Source organism: Pelodiscus sinensis, chromosome 30 (genome assembly GCF_049634645.1).
Source record: "Pelodiscus sinensis isolate JC-2024 chromosome 30, ASM4963464v1, whole genome shotgun sequence".
NCBI lineage: Eukaryota > Metazoa > Chordata > Testudines > Trionychidae > Pelodiscus > Pelodiscus sinensis.
The window spans coordinates 10,372,374-10,382,635 of NC_134740.1; the positions used below are offsets into that span (position 1 = coordinate 10,372,374).

At 47.7% G+C, this 10,262-nt stretch overlaps 1 protein-coding gene across 1 annotated transcript; it reads right to left on the bottom strand.

Moving 5' to 3' along the window:
* Window positions 1-4,035: 4,035 nt before the first annotated feature.
* On the bottom strand, window positions 4,036-4,998 carry LOC142821291 (olfactory receptor 5AP2-like). The gene has a single exon (XM_075912139.1). The coding sequence runs from the start codon at window positions 4,996-4,998 to the stop codon at window positions 4,036-4,038; it is 963 nt and encodes a 320-aa protein (XP_075768254.1).
* Window positions 4,999-10,262: the final 5,264 nt, after the last annotated feature.

A 10,262-nucleotide genomic window follows, 5' to 3' on the forward strand; every position in this document is an offset into this window, starting at 1 on the left:
AGCACGTATCTAGAGATAGAACATTGTTAAAAACTGGTGGAAAGTGGTTCATGCTGTCAGTTACACTGATGGAAACCTGGAATCGATAACCTTCTATGGCTGCATCTGCTTCAGATGAGCTTGTGTGCCCACAATGCCATTTCCACTCAAGCTCATTTGAAGAAACGAGCTTTGCCCACAAAAGCTCATGGTACACATGCATATTTGGAAGTCTTTATGGTGCTATAGGGCCACTCGTTCTTGTTACAAGCTAACATGGTATTCCTCTGAGACCGAGAATAAAATACACACACAAGATGTGAAATAGATAAATTCATTGAAAAATACTTCCATGAATGGCTATTATCTGGGATGGGCAAGAATGGCATCCCTAGCATCTATTTGTCAGGGATGAGAATGGATTAAAGGGGATGGAGAATTGAAGATTCTGTGTTTGGTTCATTCCTTCTGGGGCACTTGGCATTGGCCACAGTTGGAAGATGGTACACTGGGCTAGACGGGTCTTGTAAGGCAGCTTTTATGATTTTACCTTCAAAATCTGAGAGTAATTCAATACCCTTTCATGGGCATATTTTGCTAAAACCTAACGCTCTTAATTTCATTATACCGGGCCTCTCTGGTCCGGCAACTTTGGTGGTTCGGCAGGACAATGGATGTCTCTATACTACAGAGCCCTGGTCGGGAGCTGGTGGGTAGGAGCCAGATGGCAGGGGGCAGGTGGCAGGTGGCTGGGAGCCCTGCTAGGAGGTAGTGGAAGAAGGACCAGGGCTGGTGGGGCTGGCAGCAGCCTAGCTCGAGTCAATGTCTGAGGTGGGGATGGTGGCCTGGGTGGCTGGAGGTAGGGGGACCAGTACCATGATCAAAATGAGTCCCACTCCTTACCCCTCCCAGAAAATACAAAAGGCTCTCTCCTTGGCCCCCTGCCCCTAGCCTCCCCAGGATGAAACCAACAGAGGGATGTAGATTAAGGGCCACCAAATTCGGAATGCAGCCTCCTCTTCTCCTAACGTAAAGCACGGTCAGGATGGGGTTGCGCCTGCAAAATGAGAGGTGCCCGCAATGAGACTGGTTCCCCAGAATTTGCAAAGGGAGGGGCAGAGAGAAGAGATGTGATACTGAGCGTGGCCACTGGGGGCAGCGAGCCGGCAGGGGAGAGCTGGACTGCAGGGTGACCAGAGAGGGCATGTGCACCAGCAAGAGAACGTCCGTCTGAGGCCAGGACTCTATTATGGAGCAGGTAAGTGGCCCTTAGGCGAAGTCCCAGCCCACCTTACCCCCCACACCACACCCTCCTGTGGAGCTCCCTAGCCCTCCCAACCCCCCCCCCCTCTGATCATTCCAGCCCTCATCCCCTTTTCCTCCCCCATCCCATGCCCACAGTGCCAGGCTCCTAGCACTCTCTCAGCCCCTCTGCCCCTTCTGCCACTCCCCCTGCATGGGAACTTCCTGCCCTCAGGGGCCTCCAACAGAGGCTGGGGCCAGAAATCCGTCCTCCTTGTCTGCCACATCCTGTTTCCCAGCAGCATGCTACTTACCCATCTCGTGGAAGCCTGTGGGTGTGAGGGTGGGAGGGAAAGAGGGATTGCAAGAGGCCGTAACTACTGGCTTCCTCTCCTCCTTCATCCAGAGTGCTGTGTAAACCACACAGTGATCAGGAGCTGATGCTCACTGAATGTGGCCAGAAATCTGTTACACCGCTTTGTGTTGTAAGGACAGCAGACCACTGACTGCACTTGGCATGGGAAGGACAGATAAACCAGGAGAACCTCCCAAGAACCTTGTAAAAAGACTCAGAGATGGTGATGGGGGTGATCACAGAAGACCCGTTAGGGCTGCTTCCCAATGTGCTGACAAAGTCACTGCCACTCGCCTCCTCGCTTTCAGGGGTTTCTCACCACCCGGTCCTACTGGGCCTGGTCTCCTGGTCTCCCCCAGGCAAGGCACCGAGCTGAGCTCACATACACTTACCCCAAAGCAACAGAGACACTGAAACACTTCGGCTACATCTAGACTGGCATGAATTTCTGAATTCCGTTAAAAGCATTTTCAGAAAAGCATGTCTAGATTGGCAGGATGCTTTTCCGCCAAAGCACTTTTTGTGGAAAAGGGTCCGTGGCCAATCTAGACGTGGTTTTCTGCAAAAAAAACCCCGATTGCCATTTTTGCGATCGGGGCTTTTTTGTGGAAAACAGTAGTATGCTGTCTACACTGGCCCTTTTGGGCAAAAGTCTTTCGGAAAAAGACTTTTGCCTGAATGGGAGCAGCATAGTTTTTCCGGAAAAGCACTGATGATTTTACATGAGATCGTCAGTGCTTTTTCGGAAATTCAAGTGGCCAGTATAGACAGCTGGCAAGTTTTTCCGGAAAATCATCCGGAAAAACTTGCCAGTCTAGACACAGCCTTCAGGTCTGAGGAAAATGCAGTTTCAGACCCAGTATCCAGGCAACCAGACCTGAACTGGGATCTGAACTGCAAATAAACCACTCAGACAAGCCCCCTTCAGCCCCATCACAATGCAAGATGGATGCACACGCGGGTTGCTCCCCCAAGTAACAATTATTTACAGGCAATAGTAAAAATAAATAATTTTATTAAGTACAAACAGGAGGATTCAAGTGTTTGCAAGTGACGACAGAGCGAAGTGAAAGACAAATTTATAATAAACTGAAAGTGCACAGCCAGTGGACACATTAAAGCTCATTGCAACGTTTCCCTACAGCTATTGCAGTTTCGGCTAAAACCCCAAGCCAGGGAACATCCTTTTCTCCCTTTTGGTCTCTGGTTATTTCCTTGGTTTTGTCCAGCCAGCCAAAGACAAAGGGACAGCTCGTTTCCTATTGTTTCATTGATTTCACTGTGGGTAGGAACTTCTTGTTCTCTCTCCCGTGGAAAATTCCCTGCTCAGACTCTACCAGTTGGGGTGTTCCCATGTTGTCCCAAGGCCAACCCCTGCTTACACTTAGAGGACAAAGGAGGTTATTTACAGGTGACCACTAGGAAATGGAGGTACCCCAGCATTGGAAACACCTTTGATGGCGTTCAATTGTGTATTTAAAACCCTAAACCGTTCCCTACCCTATATTTCTAACTTTCCATACAAGAGTGATACATGCACCAAACTACGACATACAGACACAGCAGACTTCAGCATTAAAATGACATGAAGTATTTTGTCCAAAGCATATTCAAGTTAGACATATTTGTATCCATAAAACAATGTCATACAGCATCACCAAGAGTTCCTATCTCAGAGCATGACGGGATGTGCAGGAAGGATTCCTGTTCCATCTCCAGACAAGTTAACAAGCCATTCCAGGCTTCCCATACTGTGCAGGCAGAGAACACACAACACATCACGCTCAAATGCCTTAACCCTCTTGTAGCAAGAAAAAAATTATGAGTTCCCCAGAAGTGTCCTCCCAGGGTTCAGCGCCCAGCTGTGAGATGTCATGTGAAGAGGGGATTGTCTCCAAAGTCACGAAAAGTTCTTGGCTCTCGCTGCTCACCAGCTGGCATTTTCCTCATTCTCCTCTTCCCCTCTCCCACTATGTGCTTCTCCAATGAGGTCCAAGATCTGCTGGACTCTCCATGATGGTGCTATTTTGCATCTCTGGGAACTGGCGCCCAAGGAAGTTGAATTAATGAAGGTCATGCCCATGTGTTCTGCTCAGGAGTGTTGTCTGCGCTGAGGTCTACTTGCAATGCTGGCCACATGGGAATTGAAATTCAAACTGACCTGGGGATTTTCCTGTTCACCTGGAAACCAGTAGAGTTGCATGTTCTGGACTTTCTCAGTGTCGGGTATACACAACCCTGACTTTGACCATTCAAGTTCAAATTTTCTCCATGAATAGCACGAGTACCAAAGTCGGCTTGAGTGACCTGTAATGTCGATGGAACAAGCTTGCTTGTGTGGACTCATGGTTAAGAAAATCAAGGTTATGTAGCTACATTCAACCTAAACTCCTCTGTAGACCAAGCCTAAGAAACCAGATGAGTTCCTTTCTATTTACTATATGCTAAAAATTGGCCTTTCATATTCTTTGCCTATTTCTGAAAGTAACAAACGTGAGAATAGCTTTTCTCAGAGACTTTTTGACCTCTTTGTTTCTCAGGCAGTAGACAACAGGATTGATCATGGGAGTCAGGACTGTGTAGAAGACAGAGGATATTTTGTATAGGATCTTGGGAGTGTTGTTTGTTGGAAACACATAGACAATAATCAGGGTCCCATACAAAACTGTCACCACAGTGAGGTGAGAGGAGCAGGTGGAAAAGGCCTTTTGCCTCCCGGTGCTGGAAGGGATTCTCAGGATGGTGGTGATGATACAAACGTAGGATGTCAGGGTCAGTAGACAAGGCACAAATGTCCCTATGGTAGCAAAAGTAAAGGCCACCAGTTCCAGAGTCCGGGTATCGCTACAGGACAGTTTTATCATGGGTGAAAAATCACAATAGAAATGGTCAATTTCTTTAGAATCACAGAATGTTATTTGGAACACAAAACTATGTGCTGTGATGCTGAACAGAAAACCACTTATCCAGGACCCTGCCACGAGCTGGCCACACACCCGGCCGTTCATCAGGGCAGCGTAGCGGAGGGGATGGCATATGGCTACATACCGATCGCACGACATGGCTGCAAGCAGCCAAAGTTCTGTAGCTGCCATAATAGCGAACAAATATAATTGCACAAGGCAGCTCTCAATAGAGACGGTTCCGTCCCCCGTCAGGAGACTGGACAGCAACCTGGGCAGAATGGAGGAGCTGTAACAGAGATCCAAGAAAGACAAGTTCCCCAGGAAGAAATACATGGGGGTGTGAAGGTGCTGATCAGCCACAACTAGCACAACGATGAGGATGTTCCCACCCATTGTCACAATGTAAATCACTAGAAACAGCAGGAAGAGGAGGGGCTGCAGTTCAGGGCCGTTCCCAAACCCTAAGAGGATAAATTCCATGATAGGTGTTTGGTTTCTTCCTTCTGCTTTCTCCATAATACCTGTCTAGAAATAGAACATTATTAAATATTGATGGAGTGCAAATTGTGCTGAAAGTTACTCTGGCAGAAACCTGAAGGAGGTATCCTCTTACTGGTGCATCTCTCCACTGGAAGAATCAAGTTGTCCATACACAGAGGAAGATTCATATCACTAAGGGTGTGTCTAGACTACAGGATTTTGTCGTCAAAAGTGGTCTTTTCTCAACAAAACTATACCTGCGTCCACACTGCCTTTGAGTTATGTCGACATGATGTTGACAAAACTCAGCAGTTTTGTCGACGTATGTAAACCTCATTCTACGAGGAATAACGCCTTTTGTTGACAGAGTTCTGTCGATAGAAGGCATTATTGCATCTACACTGTCCTTTGTGTCCACACTGTTTTGTTGACAAAGCGGCTTGCTTTGTTGACAGAACTGGATGTAGTCTAGACACTCTTTGTCGACAGAAGCTTTGTCGACAGTATCTGTTGACAAAACTTCTGTCGACAAAACCCTGGAGACTAGACGTACCCAAAGTGGCAGAATTTTCAGTAGATGGTGAATCAATAGCATGGATTCCTATTGAATTACTAGAAATGTCCCATCTAACTACCACAAGCTCTTTTGAACTTAAAACAAAGACTTCTAAGCTAGAACTCTGGGCCATCTTTATCACATTAGGGCCATCATAAGAAAACTAGAAGAAAAAACAAAGAAAAAAATATTAAAAATGTGGGCTATTTAGATGTCATCCTTGCGTACGTCCAGTCTGCAGTCGGGAGGTGAAATTCCTAGCTTGGGTAGATGAACAAGCATTTGCTTTGACCGAGAAAGATAAAATTAGCAGTGGGAACATGATGACACACACAGTGACTTGGAACAGCCACCTGTGTTCGTATCTAGGATCTCACATGGGGTTGTTCTCAGTGAGAGATTATTTCCCCAAATTGTATGATGCATATAATACAGATGTGTTTAAAGAAATAATAGCAGATCCTTGCTCTTAAAGCAAAGATACCTGGCCAATGAATCTGATCCCTTTTAGTTGCTTTTCCCCTACAGTCATCTTGATAAATCCTTCCATCTGATCTCTTCAGCCTCTAACTTATGATGTGCCCATGGAAGTTATCTCCATACCAGGAGTGAAAATGGTGCATTGACATGGATGCAACCTAAAAGTATGCGAGAAAAATGGAAACCCAGAAAAACACACCCACATACAGAGAGTTAATTGTTTGTTTTAATATTTTTATGAGTAATAAATCTCATGTTCTGACAAACAACATGCATATACAGAATGTCAATGAAATAGACACGTATATGGGAATGACGTCCATCAATGGCTATTGCTGTCCTCATTGGGCAGGACAGGGTCCCTACCCTCTGTGTGTCAGGGATGAGACTGGGTAATGGGTGGATCTGTTTGTGATTCCCTGTTCTGTTCATTCCCTCTAGGGCACCTGGCATTGGCCACTGTAGGAAGACAGGACATTGGACTAGATGGACCTTGAAAGGCCGTTTTTATGTTCTTCCCCTCAAAATCTGTGTGTCATTCAATATTCCTATCTAGGCATATTTTGCTCAAACTCACCTCTCTCCATTGAATTTTCTCTTGGATTGAAGAAGCCCTCCTATTCTTTTGATTATGGGGGATGCCTGAGCAAGCACTTATCTTTTTCAACCAGATAGTATCATTTTCACGGTGCTGTTTTAGCCTTCCCAGTTACGATCTCTTGTCAGTTACAACCTCACCAGATCCCTTCCTTCACATGTTTGGAGCTAAGAGGAGAATCTTTGCACTATGTTTTCCATTCGTTTCAACTTTTAATACAGGCGCTCCCACCAACTTATGACAATTGGTTTCTGGGGAACTGTCGCAAGTCGGGGGTGTCATAACTCAAGCCCTCATTTACAATAGGCATCATGCACCATCGTAAATGTGTGCCGAGGACATAAGTTGGGGGGTTTCAGCCCTTTCTGCACTTAAAAAACCAGTTGTAAGTGCCGGGGGGGGGGGGGGGAGGTGCAACTTGGCCAGTTGCAACTTGGGGGTTTCCTGTTGCTACTAGGAGAAAGTGAAGTAAATGGGGCGGGGGGGTTAACTTACATAATCCTGCTTCCAGCCTTGCATTAATTTCAATTGGTTAAATAACCAGACAAAACACATGGTAGTGAGGCTTACAAAGTTTGACAAAAAGGGTTCTGGGGTCAGCAGATCCTTATCTAGACTGCTGGGCTGCTGTGGCCAGCTGCAGCCCTGCTCCCAGTCCCATTGACACGGGCAGGGACACGCTCAGCTGTGGTGACATGGTAGCTCTCTGACTGGCCACTGCATGGACCAGCAATCGAGAAGTGACAGTCCAGATCCCCACCAGCTCCCCAGCCTAAGGCCCCACCCATGTATCGCCCTATCCTGGTGCAAACACCAGCAAGTAGGAATTTGTTTCCCCATCTGACTCTTCCTGAACATGGAGAAAAAACATGCTCGTCTCTGGTATCCTGGCTGAGAGATTTCCCCGGGGAGTTCACTTAGTGTCACACCGGTTAAAGTTAAAGTACACATTTATGAACTACCGAGGCAAGAGATAGCAAACCGGTCAAAGCAGCTTGCCTAGCAAATAAACAAAAGCACAGACTAGCCTTAACACACTAGATAGATTAGGAGAGAATAAGTAATATCTCACCCTCACTGATAATACCAGAATCTCAAGGCACAAGCGGCATTTACTTTAGAATATGTGTTTTCTAGGGTTCATTACGAAGGCTAGAAATCCTGTTAGCTCGGATCCAGCACTGCCCGCAGGTCTGTCTTTGTTCCTTGGGTCTTTCCAGGAGCCCTCTTCTGCGGTGAACGAAGAGAATCTATGAGCTCGCTCCCTGCTATATAGAGATTCAAACGGGGTGGGAACCCTTTGTTTCAAATGTTGGCTCCCAGATGATTTATGGACAAATAAAGACATTACACGAGGGAGTCCAGAGTCATGTGGCTTGGACACTCTCTCCCCTCTCCCCACTTTTATAGTCATAGTAACCATTACTTACAGGCTCTCTGGAGAGGTCTCAGAAAAGCTCATCAGATGAGAGAAAGGTTCTCCTAAGGCTGATGTTTTCTCTAATGGCTAATTACCCCAATTCTAGAAACAAACCCAATTCTAGAGGGTCATGTTTTCTATAACTTTTTTTCGCTCTTCTCTTTACTTTTTCTAGTTTGTCCACATATTTCCTAAACACTGGACACAATACTTCAGCTGAGGTCAATTCAACATGTAATACAGCAGAAGAATTACATCTTGTGTCTTGCTTATGTAACTTCCTCTTTCCTCCCTGGGTTACTTGGGAGCAGGTCACACTCACAGATGTGCCTGGATGCCTGATGGTTTTAGCATAAAAGGAGATCCTGAGTACCCCAGTGGTGATGTCGTTTAGTTGGGGAAACCCTATTCACCCCCTTGCTGCTGTCCCTTGCTCATAAAGAACATATAATGGTGAAGCCTCCACCAGTTTGGCCCTGTAACACACTTACTGGTGTGACTTGGGAACCTCCAGGGATAAACTTATTCCAACAGTAAACTAGATCTAACTTCAGAACAACATTTACAAATCATAACTAATATACTTCTAATAGATTGCATTAGAATATACAACCTTTACTTAACTTAAAGAAACAGGATATAACAAATTAACAGTGAATAACATCAATTGACAAAGTACACAGAAGTAAAAGGAACTTATCTAACTCCCATTTGCACTGCCAATATTTATTCCACCCTAGAATTTGCACACCCCTAGACTCAGAGTCCCAGACTTTTGCTTGAATGGGCGCGCTGGAAGAACTGCAGCTGTAATGGAGATTCTCTGTAGGGAGGGTGTATGTGGGTGTCAGGGGGCGAACCACCCCCTCCCCTTTAGCCCCGTATGGTTGTGGGGTAGGGGAGCCCGCGTTCAGTTCACGGAGGGGCTCTCTGCTACCCCTGACCCTTTTTCTCTTGGCCTATAGGATGTAGAAGGGTTCTCTTATATCGGGGTCGAGCCCCGCTATGACCAGGACCCTCCTACTTAACCCCTGTGGCCAGTAAAGGTCCCAGTCTCCGGTGCTCTCTCCAGTCCAGCTCTTACCAGTCCGTTGACACCGCCTCGGTCGGAGCGTCCCTCCCGTGGTCCTACGTCGCCTGGTTGCTCTTCCGTGGCCTGGGGTCTGGTCAATCCCAGCTCAGCTCTCCACCGCAGCCCTAAGGTTGCCCCCTCTTGCTCGGGGGGATAGGGAGGTGCTATCCAGGTCCTCCGCTTGCCAGCCCCCGGCGCGATCCACCGGCCCCTCCTGGGACCTCCGCCCCCCCTCAGCATCCTCCGCCGCTGTTTCCCACTCGCGGGTGTGCCTCCCCCCAGGTGTGCTGGTGCATGCGCGGCAATGCAGCCAGCACTCCCCCGGCTCTTCGCTCACCACGCGAGCTGCCCGCGTGCCTGGACACAGCGCAGGTGACGGGGCTGGCCCGTCACAGTGGGTGCAAGCTATGCAGCACCTCTGGTTCACTGGGTTGGCCTCTCTGTCTCTCTTTGAACCCAGAATTAGTCTGTGTCTCTGAGGTCTGTCCCAGGCAGCATTTCCCCAAAGATGCCCAGTTACTCACAGTCTCCGGGTATGTCTACACTACAGCGCTAATTCGAACTAACTTAGTTCGAATTAGTTAATTTGAACTAAGCTAATTCGAACTAATGGATCCAGACTAAAAAACTAGTTCGAATTACCATTTTGCTAATTCGAACTAGCATGTCCACATTAAGTGGACCCTGAACAGGGCTTAAGGATGGCCGGAAGCAGTGCCGGCAGGGCATCAGAGGAGGACTTAGAGCGTGGAGCTGCTGCCTCAGGCTAGCCGAGGGCTGTGCTTAAAGGGACCCGACCCCCACCCCGGACAGACAGTTCTCAGGGGTGCCCCGCTTGCAAAGCAGTCCTGACTTGGAGTGCCCTGAGTACCCACACTGGGCACATCACAGCACTCGGGCATCAGCCCGGCTGCACTTGCCGCAGGCTGCCATCTGGGAAGAGGGGGCAATTGGGGGGCTGCAAAAGAGCTTCCACTCCCAGAAGCCCACAGAGCCAGCCCAGTCCTCCCCATCAGGGGCTCGTACCCCATTCCTCCTTCACCTCCTTCCACTTACCCCTCTCTAGCCCCCCTTCCTGATGTACAAAATAAAGAAAACGTGTGTTCAAAAATAGAATCTCTCTTTATTGAACAAAACTCAGGGAGACTGGGAAAAGGAGGTGGGAGAGGGGAAG